This window comes from Sapajus apella, unplaced genomic scaffold, assembly GCF_009761245.1.
Source record: "Sapajus apella isolate SASKATOON/1434 unplaced genomic scaffold, GSC_monkey_1.0 scaffold2, whole genome shotgun sequence".
NCBI classification, from domain to species: Eukaryota; Metazoa; Chordata; class Mammalia; order Primates; family Cebidae; genus Sapajus; species Sapajus apella.
In genome coordinates this window covers 24,337,456-24,363,812 of record NW_022436942.1, presented here as the reverse complement: position 1 = coordinate 24,363,812, position 26,357 = coordinate 24,337,456, and the positions used below count along the sequence as shown (strand labels likewise).

Genomic DNA, 26,357 nt, shown 5'->3' with positions numbered 1-26,357 from the left:
GGAAGCCTTCATGGAAAAACTGGTAACTGAGCCCTTTTTTTCCCTTCCTGTCTAAATAAATGTATTTCTCCCACACAGGCAAATATTTAAAATGTATTTCAAAAGTTAGACTTCTGGAATAAGAAAGGAAAAGAGGGGGTGGGGTAGCTGCTTCTCTAAGAAGCCCATCTGAAAGGGGCTGCTGGGTGGAAGAGGAGGGCACGGGTGAGTGAGGAAAAGCCCGACCCTTTCCCCTATGTGACACCTTGTCGTTTTTGAAGCCTCAGTTTCTTTATCTGTAAATTGAACTAATACTTGAACCGGGGAGAGAAATGTACAGGTTATTGGGAGGTGATTTTGAGACAAACCAGAGGTTCTTGGGATCATTATGAAGAAAGAGAGAAAGGGAATTCTGAGTTGCACCAAGAGTTTAGGATCGGTCCAGCAAAAGATTTCTGGGGGTGGGCAGCAGGGTGGAGAGAGGAATGCAGCCCCTGGAATGAGGGCTGAGTGGAGGTGTGGGGCCTCTTTTGGAGAATTTTGAGCACAGAAGAGATTCTTTGCTGCGTGGGGCCTGGCCTGGTGCTGGGGATTGTATAGCATGCTCATAATTTAAGGTGGCTCCAAAAAGGAGCAGGGCTAGTGGCTGGCACAGCAGGGCACATGACTGGATCCTCCCTAACGAGTGTTCCCCAATGGCCATGTCTGTATGGGGGTACAGGAGCAGCGATGGTAACCCCAAACCCCACCCAGCCAGCCCCAACCCCATTGCTCCAACCTTGGCCTGCCTGGCGTTCCTGACCAGCCACTCCTGAGTGGGCAGCTGCTGGGGGAGAAGGATTTGCTCAGGACAGGATGGTTCTCCCGTTTCCAAAGAGGGCTCCAGTCACACGGAAAAGAGGAACTTTCCAAGTGCCTGCACCCCCAGGAAGATTCTTACCGTGGAAGCCTGGGCCTGGAGACACTGATCAAGCAAAGGTGGGCCTCCCAGGGCTTCCTGGCCACGGCGGTGGGCCTCTGAGTGCATTAAGCACTCCTGTGGACTGGGGAGAGCAGGGAGGAGAACCAGCTCTGAGGGTCTACTGTGTACAAGGCACCGCTGCAGCTGTTATTGTCCTGACAACCGGAAAGGGTGCATAATCGGACCATAACATCTTCGTTTTATAGTTGAGGAAGCTGAGGCTCCGAGAGGTCAAGCGACTGCCCTAGGCCACACAGTGGTGTGGGAGCAGCCAGATCAGTGAATCCAGCACCTGGGCTTTGCTGCGGCCTGCACCCGCTCCTCTTCAGGAGGAATCTCACCCTCCCAGGCAGTCCTTTTTCTCTATAAGCTGCCTTCTCGTGTGGAAGCTGGGTGCCCTGCTACCTAGGTTTCTTGTCCTTGGGGTGGCATGAAGGCCAAGCGATGCAGGCAAGGCGCCCGCAGACTCAAAGGCCAGGCCCTGTCTTCGCGAGCAGACGAATTGCTGTGTGACTGTGGGCCGCTACCGAGCCTCTCTGAGCCTCGCTCTTTCCACTTCTTCCTGGGGAAGCCCCGGGAAAGTTTATTTATAACCTAGCCCCGGGTGTGCCGCCTCGGGAGGTGTAAGCGAGGCCTCGGTTCCCTCACCTGAGAACCAGCTCCCCGGCTCCGGCCGCAGGAGGCGGGTTATGTAACCGGGTGTGCCGCGTGGGGGGAGCCGCGGGGCGGGGCGCTCGCGGCTATTCCGGGCGCCGCTATTTTTAGCCCCATTGATGAGGCTGCGTCGGCCGCCGCCGCCGGGATTCCGGAGACGTCAATGGGCGCGCGTCACGGTCCCCGCCCCGCCCGCCGGGGGAGGCGCGCAGGGGCCGGGGCAGCGCGCGGGCGGCCGCGGGCGCGGGGGCGGGGGGCGCGGCGCGGCCGGAACTGCGGGCGGGGGGCTACCCGGGGGCGGGGGGCGCCGAGCGGCTGCGGCGCGGCTGCTGGAGCGCGAGGCGGCGGTGGCGGCGGAACTGGCGGGGTCCCAGCGTGGCACCCTGGACCCCCGGCCTCCCGGCATGGGCGCCCCTGCGGCGCGGAGCAGCTTCGGGTCAGCTGGTGCGCGACCCCAGAAAGCGGGGGTGGAGAGGCGAGCGGAGCCCTCAGGGCCAGGTGAGGGGCCGTCGGGGTGGCGGAAGGTGGGCCCGGGAGAGGCCGGGCGGTCTCGGGGCCTTGGTGTATGCCTTGGGGCGGGCTCGGGGCCACGCGGGGAGTCCCGCTTGGAAACTAGGGGAGTCGGGGAGAGGGACTGGATTCCCAGCGGAACCTGCTGGCTCCGAGTCAGCCCCCAAGAGCGACGGCCAAGGCTTTCTCTCCCCAGCCCGCCAAGGGTGGGGTTTGGCCCACGAGGGGCGCTGGAGGTGGCCAGGCCAGAGAAATTCCTTCCATTTCCCCGCCGGCTGCGGGAACCGGTTCCAGGAGCGCGGGAGCTCGTCTGCCAGGAGACCCAGCCGGGAGGGACCCATGCTGCGCCATGCAGCCCCTTTGTGGGACTGAGTCGAGGAACCAAGGCTGGGGGTCTCGTGGAGTCAGGCGGAGCTGGGGCTTAGGACTCGGGGTTTGTGTCTCCCAGGCGTGTTGTTGTTGTTGTTGTTTGCCGCAACATCTTCCCTCCTTACATTGGGTGGGGTGGGGGCGGGTATTTCCAGACCTCCTTACCCTGATGGTCTGTGTCGAGGGCCGGGGGCGCAGTTCCTTGACTTTGCTCATTCCTTTTTTATGCCTTCATTTTTGATAGATGACCTGGTGGACTCGAGAAATGCTGCAGAGGTGGTTTTCAGTGAATTGTTAATTTGGGTGTGGGGCTAAATTAGGGGCACATTGGGAAAACGCAGGCTGGGCAGAGGTCGTTAGGTTCCCTACAGTTATGCCCAATGGGTGCTGATGGATTTGGGGGCTGCTGTCGGCCTGGCCTGGGGCCCTAGTGGTGGGGCTACAAGGCTTTCCCCTAGACCTACTCCAAGTGAACGTTCTTATCAGTGACTTGGATGAAGACTTAAACAGGAAGTCAGCCAACTCCTTGTAGTCACCCAGAGCTGTGAGGAGTGACAAGTGCACAGTGTGATAAAGTCAAGATTCTAATTGAAGGCGCCGGGGCAGAAGGATGGGCCGAGATTAATAATGTGAATGTGACTGACATCCCTGTTGAGGCCCGTGCTGAACTCGAGAAAATCAGCTGAGGAGTTCAGGCCCTGTGCCTGGCTCAAAGGCCCTTAGCTTCTGACCTGCTCTCTGGACAGAGGTTGTGGGACTCTCTGTGCGTGTGCACCCTCCATCCACTACACAGGTCCAAGCGGGTGGCAAGGGGGAGGAAGGATGCTTGATTCTGGACTCCTTGGTTGGGCTCCCTGGGTTCTAATCCCAGTTTTGCCAGTTCCTAGCTGTGTGACCTTGGACAAGTTGCTTAACATTAGTTTCCTCACTGGTAAAATGTGCATAATAATAATCCTGTCCTCATAGCATTGGGAGGCTGAAATGAAACAATGCATCTGAAGTGCTCAACAGTGTATCTGGCACATGTCTAACAAATATTAGCTGCTGTTGTTGTTGCTAATAATAGTTATAAGCCCATTTCTGGGTGGGGACATTGGCCAATGCAGAGCTTGTACTCAGGAGGCCACCAGGGCCTGTCAGGCAGAGGGCCTGTCAGCAGTGTCCTGTTGCAACAGGCAGTTTAGTTAAGAAATGGCTAAAATAATTGTTAGGAAGGACTAGAATGAGGCTTCCTATGGGCCAGTACAGGGGGCAGAGCTGGGATCCAGGGCTGGGGAATTTTAGAATCTGGGTTGTGATTCAACATAAGGAAGAACGCTCTGGCTCTTGGATCTGCCCCCAAAAGGAAGGGACAGCTCCTGAGCTGGAAGGCTCTTCCCTTCTGAGCACCTGCCAGTGCTGAGCAGGGTTTAGAGACTGCAGACTCCACAGTGATTGAGAGGGACAACATCCTTAGATTCTGGTTGGGTAAACAGGTGATAAACCAGTGAACAGATGTGAACACTAGACCTATGGTGAATAAAATCAGGCTAGTGTGGTGGGGTGGGAATGCAGGCTCTTTAGGGAGATGACATGGGAAATGAAACCTGATTGATAAGGAAGAGCCAGTTCTGGGCAGAGGGAATGAACAGTGCAGAGACCCTGAGTGGGGAGAGAGGCCCACGTGACTGGAACACAGTGAATGGCTGGGAAATGAGGTTGGTAGGCGGCAGGAGCTAAGGACCGAAGTCTGGCCTGATGCTCCACCCCATTTTGGGGGTCACTTGTCCTCCTTTTTTTTTTTTTTGAGACTAGTCTCACTCTGTTAACCAGGCTGGAGTGCAGTGGTGGGATCTTGGCTTACCACAATCTCCGCATCCCGGGTTCAAGCGATTCTTCTGCCTCAGCCTCCCAAGTAGCTGGGACTACAGGCATGTGCCACCATGCCCGCTGGTTTTTGTGTTTTAGTTGAGAAAGGGTTTCACTGTGTTGGCCAAGCTGGTCTCAAATTCCCGACCTTGCGATGTGCCTGCTTCCGCCTCCCAAAGCGTGAGCCACCGCAACCAGCCACTTTCACCTCCTCCAAGCCCACTCAGCCTTTGGTTTGCCCTCTGCACAGTGCAGATTGTACTTGACCTTGGTTCATCCCCGGTCAGCTCCTGGGGCTCTGAGATCTTGCTGTGCGCATTCTTGGCTCTCCCATTGTTCAGGGGACACTGCCTGGCTCCCAGGGGGTCCTCAGTAAATGCTTGTGGTGTGACTATAGAGGGATGCATTTTGATCTGGGACAAGCGGGGGAACAGATACCTGTCTGAAGATGTTATGAATCATTTGTGGGCACCATGTGGTGCCAGACTCTGGCCCCTGTTCTGAGAACCGGACGGGGAAGACCTGGGCGCTCAGGTTGGGTCTGACTGTGGTAGGTGGTATTTGGCCCACCCTACCCTTCCTCCTCAGCAGTGGGTTGGTAGGGAGAAAAGACAAGGCTGGGGAAACTACAGACCCATTACTGGGAATGGAAGGATGACACTGTCACCCTGGAAAGCAGGTGTAGTCCATGGGCTAGGGCAGGTTGGAAGCCTCGTCTTGCTTTCTGTTTGGGGTTAGAGGTGCTCTAGATGTTTCAACCTGCCCTCCCTTTCCTCCTTCTCTCCCGTGGCCTTTTCCTCCTCCCCTACAGAATTGGGAGGGAGGGGTGCTGGCAGTGTTGTAAGGGGAGAGCCTGGGTACTGTGGGCCGGAGGACCTCCCCATGGCCTGGGGACCTCAGGCAGAGGTCAGGAGGGGGAGGAATCCCATTGCCCACCCTCTGGGGTCCTCCTCCTCTTTGCCCCTCCTAGCTCCCATCATCTCCTTCTCTTTTATCAGACCTCATCTCAGTCTGAGGGGCAGTCCAATAGCTAGTGAAGACATGCTCTTGCCTTCACTCTGGGGTGTGGTTGAAAAGAAAGAGCTCTGGAGGGGGTGGAAGAAGAGAAGGGGAGATGTGGGTCGGGGGCCCTGGCTGAGGGGGGCTTTGGCTCAGTGGGGTTGGGGGAGAGGCCGGGGTGTGGGGTGAGGCACACAGTTGGTTTCCACCCTGGAAGGAGAGGTCAGCTGCCCAGTGCTGCCTTGGACTAGGAACCAGGGTCTGGGGCTAGCTCTTATGTGTGCGTCCTCATGGAACTTCTCCTGATAATGGTACGTTGCAGATGTGCGTATCCAGCACTGTTATAAATCTTTTACAGGTTAACTTGTTTTAAGCCTGCTGATAACCCTGTGATTGTTAATTTTAGAGATGTCATCATTTTTACAGATGAGGAGCATGAGGTACAAAGAGATTACATAATTCACCCAAGGTGACAAGAAGTGGAGCTAGGATTTGAACCCAGACAGTCTGGGATCCTGCATCCGCTCTACTTTAAGTTGGGCCTTCCCATTTGGGGACTGGAGTCCCATCCCAGAAGATTTCTAAGAGTCCCCATTGCTCTGATTACAAGGCTGGGCTGCCTGATTCAGGGGCATGGAGCCCCTGCCTTTTAGGGACCTCCGAGGCTTTAGGGCCCTAACTGGAGCCCCTAAAGGAGAGAGGGGTATTCCACTCTGTCCTCATGATAGCTCTCTTCCTGTGCCTGCAACATGCCCTTTTGGACCGTCAAAGGCCGAGAGCCGGGAGGGGTATGAGGCAGAGGGGCTAGGTGCTGATGTGTCTGTATGGCTCTGAAATACTGTCATCAGCTCCTGGCCATGCCCTATACCCCTGGAAGCAGGTTGCCTGGGGCTTGGGCCCCAGGCTCTGATGCCTAACCCAGGGAGGTCTTTGGGCTGGCTTGTTCTCCTCTTGTGGCCTGGGTCCTGTCACTGCTCCCATTCCTGTGTGTCCTGACCACTGCTGTCTCCAGGGAATGTGCTTGCTACTCACATCCACTCTCCCTCTGTAGGCCTCCACCATGGACAGAGGCCAGGCCCTGCCCCTCCCAGGCAGCCTGGCTCTTGCTGGGCCCTGCAGGCAGAAGGGATAATGTGTGTTGGCCAAGGCCTGTTGGTCCATCCAGAGTGGTAAGTGCTCTGCTATTGTCCTTTGTATGCCCCTGGCCCCCCTCCCCCTCCAGCAGGTGGGGTTAGGGGGCAGAGGTGGGGGTGGAGCTGCCCAAAGCGGATGTGGTTAGGGGGACGGAGGGGAAGCCCTGCAGAGGTGGCAGGCAAGCTGCTGTTCAGTGTGGGGGATCTGATTTCTTCAGAGGTGGGGGTAATGTGGGTGTGGGGACTAGGGAAGCCTTACTTTCTTGGCAGGATAGGCTGGAGGGCTCTGGGCCCAGGTGACACAGGCTGGTGGGAGTGGGGGATGACAGCTGCTCCCAAGGCAGCTTTTGCCTGGTTCTAGGAAGCAGACAGGGTGGAGTAGGGTAGCTGGGGGCTGGGCTGGGAGCATCATGGGGCAGACGTGGCAGCAGGGAGCTGGCCTGTCTCTGTGGTGTAGACACTTCTCCAGGTGAGTGCATGAAGGGAAGGCCGGGGACCCCCGCCCCCTGCAGAAAGCATGATGCCTGCCTCTCCTCACTGTGCTAGGCCTGGGGGCCTATGGAGTCTGTGGTGTAGGGGGTGGCCTTTGTGAATGGGAAGGCAGGGACAGGCCTTCCACTACTGGTGATCTAGCACATCTCCTCCACTTAGAAGAGGAGACTGAGGCACAGAGGGGAGAAATGACTTTTCCAGGGTCCTGCAGTAAGGATGTATAGAGCCAAGCTCAGAATCTATGCCTCCTGGATGGCTGGCAAGCACAGGCACCTGGTCTGACGGTAGAGGACATACCTTCTTTGTCTGAGGGTGCTTCCAGAGAAGGCCCATGCCGATATGTGGGTGAGAGGTGGAGGGTGGGAATGGGATTTCCCTCAGGCCTTTCCTAGGGACATGAGATGGGGCTAAGGGTACTGGAGTCCTGGTTCTGTTCCTGAGGAAGCTGGAGCTCCACCTTGCACCCCAGACAGAGGCCATGAGATTCCCTTCCTCCTTCCCTGGAAGAGGGCCGTCTCTGAGCAGCAGCCCTCCCAGACCTTGAGAGATCCCAAAAGAAGCAGGAGCTGGTTCAGTATCTCCTTCAGCTTCCCAAACAGTTGCCTCATGGGGCATTCAGGGTGCAGAAAGCCCTGGAGAGGTGGCTGGGGTGGAGAGGACAGGGTGTCTGCTTGAAGCCTGGAGGGAAGGGGGACACCCTGGGAAGCAGGGCCTCCTGTTGTGGGGGCAGGGCCGGGTGTGTGCCTGGCCTCCCAATGGCGATGGCGGCAGGTGCCGTACCACCAATCTCGGGCCAAAGACAGGGAGAGGAATTACTGTAAGTGGGAGAGGCAGGTGTTCTCTGGTCAGCTGAAGATCTGGACTTGGGAAGCACGTGAGTGAAGATGACAGCAGTGGCCAGGTGTCCCTCCCTCAACTCGGCCCCCACATTCACCCCCAGTCCAGACCCGGCTTCCTGAGCACCCAGCCCTCCCTCTGGGTACACAGCAGCCCTGGTGGGCAGAATTCCCTGTGTTTACCTTGTTGTCTGGGTGATGGTGGTGATTGGGTGGAACTCCTATGCCAGATACACTGCCAAGGCCACCCTGAGGGGCTGCCAACCAGGGCCCCATGAGTGCTAGAGCTGCTGGTCTTGTGACGTGGGCACCTGTGTGCCAGGCCCGGGCATGGGCCCAGGGTCACGCTCACACCGGGGCTCCCATCAGCTGACTATTTTGGGCTCTTGCTGACCTGGGCCAAAGTCAGGCCCAGCCAAGAGGGCCCAAAGTGGCTCCCCCCATCCCCAGAGGCCGGCTCTGGTTTCTGCTATAAAAACAGAGGAGGACACGCCGGCTTGGAGGCAGCACCACATCCAGAGCCCGCTCAGCTGCTGCCCGGCCTTGGCCACAAGGATAGGCTGGCTGGGCAGCACCTCTCTCCCCGCAGGGCTCCCTGAGGCCTCCAGGAAGAGCCCCCAACCAATCTTGGGATTCTCCCTTCATGCGGTTGTCTGGGACCTTCATCCAGGGTCAAAGCAGGTCGTGAGGAGGAAGCTGGTGAGTCTTGGAACCGGGACATTGAGGAATGGGAGCTGGGCTGTTTGGATTTTTTCCCATTTTGACTGTTGTGCCAAACCCTTTGGCCTTGGGTTTGGGGGAGGAAGCAAGGGTGGCTGGCCATCGGACGCATGCGAGTGCAGCTTGACCCCAGTTGGAGAGCGGTAGTTGGACTTGGGAACACTGTGACTGAAAACCAGGAGAGGCGGACAGAGACAGGTGATGCGGTCCAGTTCCTTCTTTGAGCTTCCCCACAGGGCCTCTGTCCTCCTCTCCTGTCCACCCCGCCTGGGCGAGGCACTGGCCACTGCAGCGAGTTTTTGGTTTCCATCAGGGTACCTCAGAATTGGCTTCTGAGCGGAGCCGCGGAGCCCCTGAGCCCCTGCTGGTTGGGACCGAGTGGCTGGGCCAGGGGCTTGGCGTCCTGCTGAGCCCTCAGCCCCTGGCCTGCCCCCTTTGCCGGGCCTCCCAGTTGCTTTGGGTGCCTGAGAAGCAGGGCTGGAGAGAGGTCTGGCAAGTCTGCCAACCAGCTTGCCACAAACACGCTCCGGGACCTGGGCCAGGGGCTTTGGCCCGGCCTGGAACAGGCAGCAGCTCCTTACGTGGGAGGCTCCTGTGCTCTCCTTCCCAGTTCTCAAAAAAAATTTTTTTCCCCTTTCTGAACGTGAGTCTTTAAACGAATCCAGAGCCTGCGACTAAAAATACTTTAACAATAGGAAAGTGCATCAGTCTTTCCGGCTGGGACTCGTTATCAGAGGGTTTTTATTTTGGAATTTGAAATTTTGCCCGCCTAGGCTGGGTGGAGACCTTGGGCAGAGGCAGGGGAATTTGGTGGGTGTTGATGTTCTGCAGGGTGGTGGGAGACCCTCCAAGGCGAGAGGAGAAGGGAGCTGGCCAGGAGCTGAACAGACTGAGGGGGAAACCAAGGGAGGTTCAAGGCAGGGGCTGACCTTTCCCAAACTCCGTGATCTTGTCTGTGTTTTCCAGCCCCTCTGGCTGTTCTTCCTGAAGTCTGATCTTACTCTTTTGTGCTGGATGTGAATTTCTCCTGGTCTGAGAGGGAGGGAGGTACGGGTAGCGAAATCATTGGACTAAAGATAGCCTCTGTGGTCATAGTCTGACCTCCTTAACTAACTAGCTCTCTCCAGAGTATTAATTGAGCACTTGCTGCATACACAATCTGGAATTCTCCCAGAATTCTTCCCACTACAAGGCGTGCTGGGTAGAGCCACATCTCTGGGCTCACTCTTGCTTCCTCTCAACTTAGCCTGGGAGCAGGAGAGAGACAGATGGGGTTACTGTTTGTCTGTAGTTCCTGGAGCAGGAGGGCTGCTGGCTCCCTTGTCCAGCTGAGGACTCTGCTGTCTCCTGTCCCTGCCACCCACCCTCCCTGCCAGCCCCAGGATTCTGCTGTAGGCTGCTGTGGTTGTCCCATTGCAGACATGAGTTCCACAGGGCCGAGTGTGAGACGGGTATGTGTGGATTTTGGTATATGGGATCCTGGAACCCATCCCCCTGTAGCACTTCCCCGTGCCCTGGAGGTACTGCCTGCTTCCTGACTTCCACCCTCCCTTCCCATCACAGGTTTCCCCTGACAGTGGGGGAGCCCAGGCCCCAGGCAGTGCTACATTTGGATTCTGAGCTTCTCCCTTCCGTGGTGAACTGAATTCTCCCAGCACTGGGACTGGTGTTGTCTGCATTAGGCAGATGAGGAAGCTTGGAGAGGACAAGGGACTGGCCTCAGGTCACATATCAGGCTTGCTAGCTCCTGGTCAAAGATGCCTCTGATAGCTCTTCCATCTTTCGCCCCTGCTGAGAGCTAAGGGGAGGAGTGGGGGCACTGGTTGACCTGACTGCGTCCCTGGGAGCCTGATTTTGGGGAGGTAATGATACGTGTGCTCATGGTAGGGCTTGGGCAAGGGCCAGGAGAGCAGAGCCAGGGACCTGGGCCTGACCCTTCACCCCTGGTTCCCAGAGCTAGCTGCCCATGGGAAGCCCCCGGGGCAGCAGGCAGTGCTTCCCTGCCCACAGTACAAATCCCCCTGCCCACTGCCAGAGCAGGAGGAGGAAGTGGCCAGGTCAGGGCTGGCAGTAGGCCCTGGGGTCAAGGAGGGGAAGCTCCCAGGGCAACTTCTGAGTGGGAGAAGGCAGGCGAAGCTTACTCCTTCTGCCTACCCCAGGGGAAGGGCGTGGAGGCCCGTGGGTGGGGACAGTCTTAGTGAAAGTAGGGCAAGTTCCTGACCTCTGCTTAGTAGGGGCGGGGCCCAACCCAAGGTGGAGGGCCAGCGTGGGAAAGGGACTGTGTAATTCCACTTCCTTCTGTTTACCCATCTCCACCCCCACCCTCTGGGCTGGGGAATGGTGGTAGACATTGGCTGCTCATTTGGGTCCTGCCCTGAGCTACTTACTGCTGATAATGTACAAAGGGTCTTCCCACCAGGGGGTAGGAGGCAGTGTCCTTTTCCTCATGGTGTTCACATACTGGTGGGCGAGGAGTGGGTCTGAGTACACGGTAAGTCCCTGGGCCCCATAAGGTTTGACTAGGAGGGGTAAGGGCCTGGTGAACTGCTCAGAAAATACACTGTGTTATCAGCAGGAGGGCCCCTTTCTAATGAGAGATGATGGTGCATCCACTCCTAACCATACTTGTTTTCTATCTGTTGATAGAACAAATACATAATGAGAAACAGCCACCATGCTTTCAGAAGCTCACACTTGAATGAATTTGTTCTGAATAAATTCCAGCTGCATCTGCATCTATATGAAGAAGTATGTCTCTCTCATTCAGCCGTGGCTATTTTAAAATAAACTTTGGGGAGAGTATAACATACATACAGAAAAGTGCACACATCATAGGTGTACAATCTTATTATTATTATTATTTTTTTTTGAGACAGGTTCTCACTTTGTTACCCAGGCTGGAGGGCAGTGGCTCGATTATGGCTCATTGCAGCTTCTGCCTCCTGGGCTCAAGCAATCCTCCCACCTCAGCCTCCTGAGTAGCTGGGATTACAGGCACGCACCGGCCACACCTGGCTAATTTTAAAAATTTTCTTGTAGAGAAGGGGTCTCACTATGTTGCTCATGCTAATTTCAAACTCCTGGGCTCAAAGCAGTCCTCCCTCCTCAGCCTCCCAAAGTGCTGGGATTTCAGGCGTGAGCCACTGAAATCTTAAGATTGGAGTACAATCTTAAGAGTACAGTTTGATGACTTTTCCAGAGTGAACATGCTTGGGTGATTATTGTCCAGATGGGGAACTAGAATGCTTCCATTTCCACAGAAGCCCCATTGTAGATACCTCTATTTTCAGCTTAGAGGTTGTGTGTGTGCCTGGTTTTGTGGTTCACTTATAAGACTCAAGACCCATGGGGCCAGAAGCCACAGCCTCTGGAGGTTAGAGTTCAGGGTAGTGGGTCCTGCAGAAAACTGGGATTTAGGGGACCTAAGTTTCAATCCTATCCTTGAGCCTCTGCTTCCGCCTTTATACAACGCAGATTGTAATTCCAAACCTGGAAGGGCTGGGCGAGTGTTAAATGGAAGAATCCCTGTGAAGTGCCCTGGCCAAGGTCTGACCCACTCCCTGTGAGAAGGAGCTTATTATCAATGAGTTGGTTGGATGTAATGACTTAGAAATTTAAAAAAAAAAGAAAAGAAAAGAAAAAGAGGGGAAAAAAAAAACAGAGATGGGCTGCTACAGGCTCTAAGCTGAAGTCTTGGAGGATCAGCAGGATTAGAATAGAAGGAAGAAGGGAAACAGTGTGCCCAGTGGGTGAAACTGTATGTACAAAGTGGGTGGCGGGAAAGTTCAGCTCAAGGTCCTTATATGGGTTGGTGGGGAACTGGGGTGATGAGGGCAGGAGAGTAGGCTGGGCCACGGTGTGGGGGCCTGACTGGGTGGGGCTGTCTCTTGCCTCCAGCCTGACATCTTCTCTCCCTGCCCTACCTTCAGATCCCTGTCTCTAGTTTTGGATACCTCTCTCATTACCTTTCCCTCCTACCCCGTCTCCCTGACAATAAGCTGTTTACTCTGACCTTGTTCTTGAAGGCTAGACTTGGTGGGGGGGGGAGGTAGGTGTCCATTGGGAGTCTCTGGCCATTGTGGGACCAGCATTTGCTTTAGGCCTCCCAAAGTCCACATCAATTGTGCCTTTCTCCAGAGTTCCGCTAGCTGGACTCCACTCTCTCAGAGCATCAGGCCGTCCTCCCTGGAGGGCCCACGAGGCCTGGGATCCCCAAACCCCTTTCACCTCTCTGGCCTCTAAGTGTTCCACGTGGAAACCTGCATGGGTGGCCCCAGCTGTGTTCCTACAGACGGCCTTTGCCTTTTTCTCCTTATTTACTTATTTTCAGAATGTGGTGTGTTGAGCACTCTCACCATCCCCTGCAAGCATGGCCAGGTGGCAGCTGTAGTTCCTTATCCTCCTCCAGGCTTTAGGGCAGCAGGTCTGCAGCCTCCATAACCTGCAGTGGCTTGGGGAGGTGGGGCCTGGGCTGCAGGCCCAGATCTGGAGGCTAGATGCTGAGATTCAGACCAGGGTCCTGGGCAGCACCTCACCACACTCGGTTTCCCTTGGGCTTATGGGTGGGCCTACCCCCACAGGATGGTCTGTGTCACTTTTTACAAATGCCAAGTTGTGAGGAGAGGAGGGTGCCTGAGCTTGAGGCTGGTTCAGCTCTCAAAGAGCTAGCAAGGCTGAGATTGAGCACAGGCTGGTTAAGCCACAGATAATGCACCTGTTCTTGCTGGTTGGTGGGAAGAACATTGGCTTGGCTGATCATCTTTTGCTACCTATTAAAATTCGTTTTACTTTCTAGGGAAGGCCCAGCTGGGGTGGAGGGAGACATCCTGGGGCAAAGCAGGTGCTAGGTGAGAAAGCCAGCCTGTGACACAGCCAGGACCAGTTCCACCCAGCAAGTCTTGCTGTGTGCTCCTGAGCAAGGTGTAGCTCCTCTTGGAAACTTTGGCTCCTAATATGCAAAATGGGAGGACTTGAATTCTATTTGTGTTTTTAAACCTTTTTTTTTTTCTTTTAAGCTGTGGAGTCATTTGCCACAAAAAGATTCCACAAAATCCAAGCAGACTCTTATAGAAAAGCCTAAGAGAAAGCAAAACAAAACTTTGGCCGAATTGAGGTAGAGATCCTGGATGGGTCCAATTGGCAGCAACCTGCCCACACTTCACATTCAACCAGGTGGCCTTGAAGGTCTTTGGGAGATGGTTTGGGGCAACCTAGCGCTCTCTGCAGATGCATTCACATTGAGATTGTATGCTGGGTTGGAGGGTTCTGGCAGGTTCTGACCAGATCACTGAATGCCATCAGCATTACAGTCACCCCTCCGCATATGAAGGTGGTTGGCTCCAGGACCCCAATTTGTACTGCGAATACTCAAGTCCCGCTGTTGGCCCTGTGGAATCTGCAGATGCACAAAAATGGGCCCTCTGTATATGTGGGTTTTTCAATCCATGTTGGATTGCAAGCAGTCCTCATATAAGTGGACCCACACGGTTCAAACTGTGTTGTTCAAGGGTCAACTGTACATGAAGACTACTCCATCTGTGGTGGACAGTGGGGCTTTAGAAGGAGGAGACGGGCAGGCTAAGGGTTGATCTTCATGGGTGTGGACAAGGAGAAGGAGTGGTCATTGGGTGCAGGCAGTTGGTCTGTAGGAGGCATGGGCTATGGCTGGCAGTAGGAAAGCGGGAGATGCTGGGTGCAGTGGCTCTTGCCTGTAATCCCAGCACTTTGGGAGGTCAAGGCAAGAGGCTTGAGGCTAGGAGGTCGAGGTTGCAGTAAGCATAACCGCACCACTACACTCCAGGCTGGGTGACAGAACAAGATCTTGTCTCAAAAACAAGAAAACAAATGGGGAGAGGAAAGGACCCAAGAGATGCTCCAAAAAAGAATTTCAGGAAACAGTGAAAAGTTGCAAATGGGGCATCAGGAGCAGAGATTAGGTGGCAGGCAGGGGTTGCAGAAATGACAAGCTCTGCCTGGAACAGATGAAATTTGAGTTGCTTGTGGGTCCTTTGAGTGGGCAGAAGCGGGGGCTGGAGACAAGGGTGTGGGAAACCTGTGATGGGAGTTGAGGGTGGAAATCAGCAGCAGGCACCGCCTCCAAGGTAGAGGAAGTCCTATGGGGTGACCAGATGAGGTGAGAGCTGGGTGGGTGGGTGCAGGCTCAGTGGAAGCAGAAACTCTTCTGGACATTGACTTACATGGGAGAAGGGGAATGGTTGGGGGTTGCAGTGGGGTGGCAGGGGTCCCTTTTCTTTGTCACGATTTGCCTTTTTTCCTTCTCTTACCTTGCCGTGAGGGCTCCCCAGGCTCAGGAAGAGATCAGTGTGGAGGAGTGACGGCCCAGTCAGGGAAGGCTCCAGGTGGCTGCTGCAGCCTGGTCTGTGCCTAGCAGGGTCCTGGTGGGCTGTTCTGCATTCCACTGGGCAGGTGATAACTGGCCGGTGTTGCCTCCCCACGGATGCTAGAGGTAGGGTGGGAGGGTCGGTGCTCCTTGATGTGACAGGAGGAGGGGGGTTGATAAAAGGTTTGGCGAGAACCCTAGAGATGCAGTCTGTGTGGCCCTGGGTTCCACTCCAGGGTGCCACCACCTGGCTGTGTGACCTTGAGCAAGTGCCATTATTTCTCCGGGCCTATTTATTTATAAAATGAGGAAGAGTTGGCACAAGTTTGAAAAGATTTCTCAGGCTCCCCCCCACCCCCGCCCCAGTTCTGAAATTCGGTAATTTCCCAACTAGGGTGCTTTCACCCTGTAAGGGGCTGGAGAGGGGAAGGTGCGAAGCCAAGTTCAGCTTGTGGAGCGGAGCCGGAGCAGTTGCCCGAGCTTGGGCCTGGCCAACCCCTACCCTCAGAAGGTCCTGTGCAGGGAGACTGCCAGGAGGGACTAAGTGGCGGCTCTGACGCCTCGGGGGCACCCTCTCAGCCTGAGACCCTGGTGGGGAGGCCGCGTCCTGTGCACCAGCTGCACCTAAGGCTGAGGTGAGGGCGCAGGCTCCCCAGGGTGTGTCCGAGTTGCCCGCCCCAGCCCACGACCTGCCTTGACCGCCCAGCAGCGGCGCGGCGTCACCCTAGGCTCTAGGAAGGGCTTGGGAAGGTGCAAAGGCGGGGCTGGGCTCAGAGGGAGCCGGAGGGACTGGGCGCGGTTGGCTGCCGGGAGCAGCTGGAGGGTGAGGAGATCCTACTCCGGGGAAGCCCAGCGGTCGCGGCTCTACAGCGCCCCTTCATTGGCTCTGCCCTTCCCGCCGGTTATTTTGGACTTGGGGGCCCCCAGCTGGGACCCGGGTCCGGTGTGGGGAGCCTAGTGGGCCTGGGAGCTACTATTTTTAGCGGACTCGGCGGGCGCTAGGAGCCTATTTATAGATCAAACAATCCGCGCTCCCTGCGTCAATGGAACCCCGCGTGCGTCACGCGCGCAGACATTCCAGGCCCCCCTCCTCGCCCCGCCCCCTCGGGCTCCCCGGGCCGCGCCTCCCCCTGGCCGCCTCCCGCCGGAACCGCACCGCCCCCCGCGCCCTTGTATGGCCAAAGCTCGCCGGGCGGCCTGCGTCAGCGGCGCCCCCGCCCCTCCCCGTGCGTCACGGAGCGCTTAAGAGGAGGGTCGGGCTCGCCCGGGGAGTCCCAGTGGCAGAGGCTGCGAAACTTGGGGGAGTGCACGGAAGAACTTTGGGAGCGCACGCGGGACCAGGGACCAGGCTGTGACTTGGGGCGCCGGTCCGGGCAGGGGCAGCAGGAGCCGGCCGGGTAGGTTCCTTTTGGGGGGCGTGCATCTGTTTTTGGGGGTGGTGCATGAAGGAGAGGAGGGTACGCGCGGGCAGAAAGGATGTTGTAGGGTCAGCATGCAGGAGGGCGGGTGTAATGTGCAGCTCTGGCGCAACGGGATGAGAACCCAGGTCCGACTGGAACTACTGGCTGCGGGGTAGGAGGTGAGGGAGGTTGACTACCTGCAAGGTGGAAGCTGCAGGGGGTTGGGGTTGGCGGCAAGAGTAGGGGCTTGTCAAGCCGGCGGCTGGCCTTAGTTCAGTCTCCCAGGGTGCCCAAGTGGGCGCACGGTGCTCTGAACTTGGGTGGATGTGGATGGGGGGGGTCGCAGTACTGTGGGGGAAAAGGTACACGGGGCTTTGGCTCTGCTGGGATCCATACGACTCCAACAGGGATTGGATTTCCAGAAGGCTCTCCTTCCTCCCAGCCTGTCAGCCCTCTCCAGGCGCCCCGGTTGTTTTCTTAACACTTTAGAGGCTGTGGCTGATTTGGCAGGGGTTCCCCACCCTGAGCTTTCTGTTTGAGCTGCATTAGGAAGCCCCTGGATCATTGAAGGAAGTGACTGGCTTGGTGGCTGAGCTGTGGAGGGCTGCTTGCTGTGTGTTCAATAAAGGAGGCTTCTTGGGGTCAGGGGCAGGGTGTCTGGAAGCACTGGGCGCATTGATTTTGCTGGGGCTTGGATCGTGTGTGTGTGTGTGTGTGTGTGTGTGTGTGTGTGTGTGTGTGTGTGAGAGAGAGAGAGAGAGAAAGAGAGAGAGACAGACAGACAGACAGACAGAGATAGAGGTGGAAACCCTTGTCCTTGGGGATCCTGGATAGAAGTTGTCAAAGTTGGAGTCTTGGGGCGGAGCTACCTAGAGGATACCTCCCAACCATTCCAGTTCCAGATGCTGATCACCCCTCTGCCCCCTCCCCCAGTAGTCCCTGTTGGATCTTACAGGTAGGGTGCAGCCTGAGGCTTGTTCAGCAGAACAGGTGCAAGCCACATTGTTGCCAGGACCTGCCTGAAGCCGGATTCTCCCCACTCCCTCCTTCAACCCCGCCTCTTCCTCCTCCTGTGGGACTGCTCCCTCCTCCCAAGAGGCTAGATGTAGGTCCATATCTTGTGTTGTTAAGAACTTGCATGAAGGGGGAGGGATTGATGGGGGTTGATCCGGATATGGGACGTCCAGGTGGAGAAACAGGATTTGAATAAGGCAGGAACGAACGCCCAGTTCTGCCCAACTGCTGTCTTTCCTCCTTCACTCCCAGCCCATCCCTGCCCAGACTGTCTTAGTACAGGCAGATGTGGCCACCCTCACCTCACAGGGTGCTGCATGCCTGTGGATGGGTGCCACTGGGTGGGTGAGGCCTGAGCTACGAGGGTCTCTGTTGTCTTTGTTGGTTATGTGAATGTCAGGCTAGGGGTGGAGATGCCCTGCTCAGGGCCCGTTGAGTTAGAAGAAAGGCTAGGACCAGAGAGGACTTCCTGGGCTCTTGGCCAGGAAGTGGTGACAGCCTTTGCCCCCATCACTGTACTCCTTGATTATGGTACTCACTGTTCCAGCTTGATTTCTTCTCCAGCTTCTCTCCTTGACTGGTGATGCCAGAGTTACGCAGACCCAGGGCATGGAGGTAGGGAGGGAGATTGTCCTGGAGCCTCGTCTGCATTAGTTTTTGACCATTCTGTGAATGTAAGGATCTGTCTGAATGGTGCTATCTCTGTTCAGGCGCTCTTCAGGCTCCTCAGGACCCCCTTTGTCTTAGCCCTTGGATTATTTAGGGCACAGACCCTGCTTTAGTGGAGGGACCCAGGCAGGGGCAGAATGTCTTCCACCCACCCACCAACAGGCTTCTCCTTCCTGCATAGCCTCCTTAAGTCTTCTGCTGCTGCTGGACTCTGAGAATTCTTTTATTAAAATAACTGGGAGTAGCAGAACATTCTTTTTAGGTACTGTCGTCTATTCTCCTGGAAGTCCAGGGGGCTGTGGTCTCCTTCCTCCCCCTTACCCTGTTCCCAGCAAATGGCCCTTAAAGGTCTGGAGCCAGGTTACTGATGAGGAGGCCTAGGCTCCCTTTCTCTTTGCTTCTGGGAGCATCTTGGGCAGTGCAGAGTGGCTTCCCAGCCCCAGATGGCAGGACTGGGGTGGGTTTGGGATTTGCTGCCTTTGCTCAATATGGGGGTTTGGGGTGGAGGTGGGGGACAGGCTAGGGCCTCTGCATTAGGCTGCCTTCTCAGGTAGCTGGGCTTTCCACTCCCAGCTCCTCTCCCATTTCCACAATGTTCTTCTTCCTAGGCACCATGAGGGGAAGAGAAAAAGACTAGGGTGTGCCTGGGAGTATTCCCAGGAAGTGCCTGGTTGGTGAAACAAGCAGGGAGCTGCTCCTGAGAGCTGGGCTGAGGCTTTCCTGGGCTGTCTCTCCCACTCACCCTTCTCCCCGTCCCCACCATGCCTCCCCCAGTGGGGGAGGGGCAGGGGGCTGGAGGAACACAGCTTCCCCCTGTTCCAGCAGAGAAATGCTGGCTAGATGCCTACCCAAGGGTTCCGAGGCTGACTAGGGTGTGGCTGGCCTTCTGATGGAGCCCACTTATGCTGGCCGCTGCCCAGGGACATTGTGGCACATAAGTCAAGATGGTACTCAGGCCAAGGGTCAGGATTCCTGGGTGCTGTGGTGGGCTGTGGTCCTGCCGGCTCTGTCCCATCTGTAGGCTAGGATTCTTGCCACCTTGCTGCTCTGGGGCCCAAATACTTTGAGACCAGGCTGTAGGCTTCTCCCACTGACTCTCCTTGCTCTCCTTGGGGTTCTCCCTCTCCAGAGATGCCCTGTATCCAAGCCCAATATGGAACACCAGCACCGAGTCCAGGACCCCGTGACCACCTGGCAAGTGACCCCGTGACCCCTGAGTTCATCAAGCCCACCATGGACCTTGCCAGCCCTGAGGCGGCTCCCACTGCCCCCACTGCCCTGCCCAGCTTCAGCACCTTCATGGACGGCTACACAGGAGAGTTTGACACCTTCCTCTACCAGCTGCCGGGAACAGTCCAGCCATGCTCCTCAGCCTCTTCCTCGGCCTCCTCCACATCCTCGTCCTCAGCCACCTCCCCTGCCTCTGCCTCCTTCAAGTTCGAGGACTTCCAGGTGTACGGCTGCTACCCTGGCCCCCTGAGCGGCCCAGTGGATGAGGCCCTGTCCTCCAGCGGCTCTGACTACTATGGTAGCCCCTGCTCAGCCCCGTCACCATCCACGCCCAGCTTCCAGCCGCCCCAGCTCTCTCCCTGGGATGGCTCATTCGGCCACTTCTCACCCAGCCAGACTTACGAAGGCTTGCGGGCATGGACAGAGCAGCTGCCCAAAGCCTCTGGGCCCCCACAGCCTCCAGCCTTCTTTTCCTTCAGCCCTCCCACCGGTCCCAGCCCCAGCCTGGCCCAGAGCCCCCTGAAGTTGTTCCCTTCACAGGCTGCCCACCATCTGGGGGAGGGAGAGAGCTATTCTGTGCCGACGGCCTTCCCATGCTTGGCACCCACTTCCCCACACCTTGAGAGCTCGGGGATACTGGATGCACCCATGACTTCAGCCAAAGCCCGGAGCGGGGCCCCAGGTGGAAGTGAAGGCCGCTGTGCTGTGTGTGGGGACAACGCCTCGTGCCAGCATTATGGTGTCCGCACCTGCGAGGGCTGCAAGGGCTTCTTCAAGGTACTGCGCGGCCCTGGGCAGGGCTTTTTACAGGAAATGGAGAGAGGCTAGCCTCTCATCCCATTGGGACCTGTGGTAGACCCCTGGGTTCTCCTCCCAGCCAAGTCCTGTCCTGTAGCATGGGCTCAGGCCTGCCAGGTGGGCTGCCTTCCTGGAGACCCATAATGCCAGGGCTGGAAGCTTTCATTCACCAGGACACTCGGGCCCATGGGGTTGCAGAGAGCTGGAGTGAGCTGTGAGATATGGGCTGGAGGGGTGCCTGGCCAGCCTCTGGTTTTCCTCTGCCTGTCCTCCCCTAACTCAAGGTTCTAGTGGGAAGGGGTGCCCCCAGGCTCTCGTGTTCCTGGCGTGAGATGAAAGGATCCCGGCAGAGGGTTTGGTTCTTGAGGGCTGGGGGTGGACTTGGGAACAGGCTGTGTGTTTGTCCCAGCGCTGGTGCCTGCTTAGCTTCCCGTCCCCACCCCCAGCCCCTTGGCCCTCTCCTGTCTGCCCCAGGGAGAGGGCAGGTGGACAAGCGCCCATGAAAAAATATAGCTGTTTGGATTGCTGGAGAGACTCTGGCCCCCAATATTGTGTCTTGGGATCTTCCTCTGGGGAGAAACCTCCTCTAGTGTCTTCAAGACTTTTCTCTCCCCTCAACCCCCTATCTCTCCCTCCCTTGCCACCCAAATGTTAGAAAAATAGCTGTGAACAGAGAGTGCTTTTGTCTGCAATGGCAGCAGGATCTGGACAGTCCCCTCCCCTCGGCTCCCCCCTCCCCACCCCACACTCTGACAGCGTGTTCCGTGTTGCCCCCCCACCCAGCGCACAGTGCAGAAAAACGCCAAGTACATCTGCCTGGCCAACAAGGACTGCCCTGTGGACAAGAGGCGGCGAAACCGCTGCCAGTTCTGCCGCTTCCAGAAGTGCCTGGCTGTGGGCATGGTGAAGGAAGGTGTGTGGCTGGGGTTTGGCCCAGCAGGGTGAGGATAGGCTTGAGTGGGGTGGGACCGCAGGGCCCTCAGCTTCTGCCCTGGATGACCCAGGGGAGGACACATTTTATTTCCATCCCTGCTCTGAACCCCAGGCCTTAGAGGGTGGCAGCTTCTACCTGCCTGGATCTTCAGGGTGGTGGCTGGGAGGGGGTCCCTGTAGGGTCCCTCAGATCTCAGGGGCTCTGGGTCCTAGGGACTCGGTGGGCTGCATCTCCGCAGTGGTATGCACGGCTTGGGATGAGAGGCCCTTCCTTAGATCCCTTCCTTATTCACCCTTACGCATTCCTTTGCAGTTGTCCGAACAGACAGCCTGAAGGGGCGGAGGGGCCGGCTACCTTCAAAACCCAAGCAGCCCCCGGATGCTTCCCCTGCCAATCTCCTCACCTCCCTGGTCCGTGCACACCTGGACTCAGGGCCCAGCACTGCCAAACTGGACTACTCCAAGGTGAGGCCCCGCCTGCCCCATCCCTCGCCTGCCTTGAGGAGAGCTGGTGTGAGCACGTGCGATGCCGATGTGCATGTTAGAGCTACCCCTCTGGAAGGATTGAATGAGAAAGGAAGTTTAAAAAGGAAAGAAAGAAAAGCTACCCCCTCCAGTTCAACAGCTCAAAGAGAGGAGCCCCCTCTGGGATGACCAGGTGGGAAAATGCACCCCCTCAGGCAGGTGGCCAATTAGAAAAATGTGTCCTTCTGGCAGCTGCAGCTCTGGGTTAATATGTGAGACTTGGCAAGCGAGAGCCTGGGGTGGGTCTCAGGGCCACTACCACTCCTGGGATCTGGCATCCAAGTGTCTGACACAGCCATATGTGGCGGTGGGTGCAGGGCCCTGCCTGGGGTGCTGACTGGACCATCCTCCTAGTTCCAGGAGCTGGTGCTGCCCCACTTTGGGAAGGAAGACGCAGGGGATGTGCAGCAGTTCTACGACCTGCTTTCCGGTTCCCTGGAGGTCATCCGCAAGTGGGCAGAGAAGATCCCTGGCTTTGCGGAGCTGTCACCGGCTGACCAGGACCTGTTGCTGGAGTCGGCCTTCCTGGAGCTCTTCATCCTCCGCCTGGCATACCGGTGAGCTGCCCACTGACTGCCCAGCCCCTTTCCCTCATACACCTGCCTGTGAGCCACCCTGATTGCTTTTCAACCCATCTGCCTCCCAGGTCTAAGCCAGGTGAGGGCAAGCTCATCTTCTGCTCAGGCCTGGTGCTGCACCGGCTGCAGTGTGCCCGTGGCTTCGGCGACTGGATTGATAGCATCCTGGCCTTCTCAAGGTCCCTGCACAGCTTGGTTGTCGATGTCCCTGCCTTCGCCTGCCTGTCTGCTCTTGTCCTCATCACTGGTGAGTGTCCAGCACCACACCAGGTCCAAGGGAGTGGGTGTCAGGGAGTTGACTGGTCCTCAGGTGGGCACTGTCTCAGGGAGTTTGGTGGTCTGGGATCTAGCATTTTCTGGCCCCTGCACTGCCCTGGGCTCATACTGACAGTAAAGTAGGGACCACAGGAGCTGGAGACAGGCTCAGCTGCTTCCAGCTCTAAAGCTTAAGACAGCCATTAGCCCCAGACTGCCTGGGATATACACGGCAGGTGTCATGTATGTGGCCTAGGGTGTTGGTTTGTTTTTAAAACCTTCCTGTCGATTACGCTGCATATAGAAAAGTACACGGATGGTAAGTTTTCATAAACCGCACTTACCTAACCAGCACCCTGGTCAAGAAAGAGCACCTAACTGCCCTCCAGAACCCATTATTGTGCCCCCTTCTAGTCATTTGCCCTCCCCAAGGGTAACCACTACTCTGGTTTCTATTTTTTATTTAAAAAAATAAAAAAATATATAAGATGAGATCTCACTATGTTGTCCAGGCTGGTCTCGAACTCCTGGGCTCAAGAGGTCCTCCTGCCTCAGCCTCCTAAAGTGCTGGGATTACAGGCGTGAGCCACTGCGCCCGGCCCTTCATCATGACTTCTGACAGTGCAGATCAGATTGGCTGTGCCTGTTTTGGACTTTATGTAAATGTAGTTCTGCAGGATGGAATCTGAATGCAGAGGTTTTCAGGTCTTTGTTTTTTTTTTCTGAGACAGAGTCTCACTCTGTTGCCAGTCAGGAGTGCAGTGGCGTGATCGTGGATCACTATGACCTCCGCCTCCTGGGTTCAAGCAATTCTCCTGCCTCAGCCTCCTAAGTAGCTGGGACTACAGCTGGGCACCACCATGCCCTGCTAATTTTTGTATTTTTAGTAGAGACGGGGTTTCACCGTGTTGACCAGGATGGTCTCAGTCTCTTAACCTCATGATCTACCCACCTCGGCTTCCCAAAGTGCTGGGATTACAGGCGTGAGCCACTGTGCCCGGCCACCTCTCTTTGTTTTTTAAAGCAAAGAATCCACCCTCATTCCTTTTTTTCACTTAAAATGCACAGGGGACTCAACTATATAGAACACAATCAGAGGTACTCTGGGCTGAGGGAGTGCTGAATTCTGAGGCTGGGCCTTCTCAGAACAGTCTAGATTTTAAAAACCTAATGGTCTAGCCAGAAAACCTAGGTTAGGATTTATTTCCTGTTTGAGACCTTGGGCAAGTCATTAACCTCCTGGGCCTCAGGTTCTCACTTGGAGCATGAGAATCATGAGGGTTACTGGTTCTCAGACTTCTGATGATGCTTACAAATGCCAACCTGTGAACGTGCTTTTGTGAAGTGCCAGCAGAGCATGAGGGTTGGCCCGGAGCAGCAGTTTTAGGGGCCTAGGGGAGGCTGGGCTTTGGGGCCTGGTTCTCAGATGTGGGGCTAATTCTGTACCCTCCCCGCAGACCGGCATGGGCTGCAGGAGCCACGGCGGGTGGAGGAGCTGCAGAACCGCATCGCCAGCTGCCTGAAGGAGCACGTGGCGGCTGTGGCAGGTGAACCCCAGCCAGCCAGCTGCCTGTCACGTCTGCTGGGCAAACTGCCCGAGCTGCGGACCCTGTGCACCCAGGGCCTGCAGCGCATCTTCTACCTCAAGCTGGAGGACTTGGTGCCCCCTCCGCCTATCATCGACAAGATCTTCATGGACACGCTGCCCTTCTGACCCCCGTCTGGGAACACACGTGCACATGTGCACTCTCATATGCCACCCACGTGCCTTTAGTCCACGGACCCCCAGAGCACCCCCAAGCCTGGGCTTGAGCCGCAGAGTGAATCCCCCTTATCACCTGCTCCAGGAGGTTTGCAGGGAGCTCAAGCCCTCGGGGAGGGGGATGCATTCATGGGGGTGACCCCACGATTTGTCTTACCCTGCAGCCTGGCCCTGGCCTTTATGTTTTTTGTAAGATAAACCGTTTTTAACACATACCGCCATGCTGTAAATAAACCCAGTGCTGCTGTAAATACAGGAAGAAAGAGCTTGAGGTGGAAGTGGGGTGAGGAGGTAGGGACGGGCCCCACCGGCCTGGGCAGCCTTTCCAGCCTCCTGCTGGCTCCGTCCTCCTACCCTCCTTCCACATGTACATAAACTGTCACTCTAGAAAGAAGACAAATGACAGATTCTGACATTTATATTTGTGTATTTTCCTGGATTTATAGTATGTGACTTTTCTGATTAATATATTTAATATATTGAATAAAAAATAGACATGTAGCTGGAACTGGGATTCAGTTTGTCTCTGATGCCCCTTTCCCCTCTCCCACCAAGCACACCCCGTCATTACATAAGAGGTGGGTTGCTCGAGACGAAACTTGGATGTTACCAGCCTGAGCTATCAGGCCTCAGTGTACTCATTTGTAAAAGGTGGATAATAATGACACCTGCTTCGTGAGGTTGTTAGGCAAAGCGCTTAGACTAATTTCTAGCACGTGGGACGCCTCCACTAGACGTGCCTGGCTCATTGCTGGGGCCTGCAGTGACTGACTAGCCCAGGGATGACTGTAGGGCCCTATAGCCTTGGCTGTAGATCTCAGGGTTGTCACAGTTCCTAACCTAGACACATTATTCTCTGATTCTTGATTTCCACATCCATAAAACAGGAATAGACCCAGCCTCACACAGCTTTCAGGATCAGAGGATTGTGTGCATAAAGCTTAGCTTGGGCTGGGTTGAAGTAAGCCCAAATTGGTAATAAGTAGCTGTTGTATTCATTTTTTTTTTTTTTTTTTTTTGAGACAGAGTTTCGTACTTGTTCCCCAGGCTGGAGGGCAGTGGCACGATCTTGGCTCACTGCAACCTCTGCCTCCCGGGTTCAAGTGATTCTGCCTCAGCCTCCTGAGTAGCTGGGATTACAGGCATGTAGCACCATGCTCAGCTAATTTTGTATTTTTAGTAGAGACGGGGTTTCTCCATGTTGGTCAGGCTGGTCTCAAACTCCCGACCTCAAGTGATCCGCCCACCTCAGCCTCCCAAAGTGCTGGGATTACAGGTGTGAGCCACCGCGCCCAGCCTTGTATTCAGTTTTTTAACATCCCCATCCTCCTGCCACCCCAGCAAGAGGATCCAGGGAGCTGGTGGCCCTCACCTTCTTGGCAAGAAGATTGTACTGAGGTCCCTACCTGTTCCGTGTCCCCATGTAGGCCCTCCAACCCCAGGCTCATCAGTTTAGTCAGCTGGGTTGAAATGCAGATTCCTGGGATCTACCCCTAGAGACTCAGGTTTGGGGAGGCAAGGGGGCCCATGAACTTACACTTTTAGCAAGTACCCCAGGGCTTGTGATACAGGTGGTCTGGGGCCACTGTTTTGAGAAACACAAACCCAGATGGACCTGACCTGAGGCCCACAGGAGTTTGTCACCATGCAGGGCCTGGCCCCTTCCTGTGCTCAGTGCTTGCCCTGCCTCACTGTTTCCTTCTCTAGGACCTGGTGAGAGCCCTGAAGGCAGTGCCCTCACAGCTGTTCCTCATGGCCCTTGGCCCAGGACTCCTGATCTCCACCTCCATGGCCCCTGGGAACTGGCTGGCTGAGGGGTCGGCCCCTACTGGATGGGGCCCAATAGAATAGGGCTCGGCTGTGGATGAGGGGAAGCAAGGGCTTTCCCCGGTGCTCCAGGCCACAGCTTGCAAGGAGCTCCCATCCACTTGCCCTCACTTGGGTTCTGGGAGCACAGCCCAGCCTCAGGCCTGCTGAAGGGTCCGTGTGAGGCTGGAGTAGGGAGACAGACGAGGTCCCCGACCCTGGGACTGATGCTCCCAGCAGTGCTGTGGACTTCCAAGCCTGTATCCCTGGCATCACACCCCTCCCCCGCGCCTGACTCCTGAGTGAGCCTTCGTCAGCTGTACCTGCACCTGACGACACAGGGAGGTCAGTAGGTGGGCTTCTGTTTGCAGCCCTGCCTCCATGCTACTCTCTGAGAAGCCCCTCCTCCTCACCGAGCCTCAGTTTCCCATCTGTTGAATGGGGAGGTGAGACTGGTTAGGAGCAAAGCTTGCTGGGAAATCTGCTGGCCAGCTGGACTGAGTCCTTCTCCTTTGGATGACTCACCTCCAGCTCCCTGCCTGTAGC

The 26,357-nt window shown here is 56.3% G+C and overlaps 1 protein-coding gene across 7 annotated transcripts; it reads left to right on the top strand.

Annotated features, from left to right (window-relative positions):
- The first annotated feature begins 1,832 nt into the window (after window positions 1–1,832).
- NR4A1 (nuclear receptor subfamily 4 group A member 1) lies at window positions 1,833–24,513 on the top strand. Of its 7 annotated transcripts, none has more exons than XM_032293416.1 (8): window positions 1,833–2,092; window positions 6,372–6,489; window positions 19,054–19,931; window positions 20,736–20,865; window positions 21,199–21,350; window positions 21,765–21,967; window positions 22,057–22,235; window positions 23,701–24,513. In XM_032293416.1, exons 3-8 carry the CDS (start codon window positions 19,056–19,058, stop codon window positions 23,955–23,957), a joined length of 1,797 nt encoding a protein of 598 aa, XP_032149307.1. In that variant the 5' UTR covers window positions 1,833–2,092; window positions 6,372–6,489; window positions 19,054–19,055; the 3' UTR covers window positions 23,958–24,513. The 7 variants fall into 7 exon arrangements, with proteins under 7 accessions (XP_032149307.1, XP_032149262.1, XP_032149284.1 ...); XM_032293393.1 differs by lacking the exon at window positions 1,833–2,092 and adding an exon at window positions 7,105–8,480 and having other exon boundaries at window positions 4,448–6,489; XM_032293401.1 differs by lacking the exons at window positions 1,833–2,092; window positions 6,372–6,489 and adding exons at window positions 6,526–8,480; window positions 17,197–17,346.
- Window positions 24,514–26,357: the final 1,844 nt, after the last annotated feature.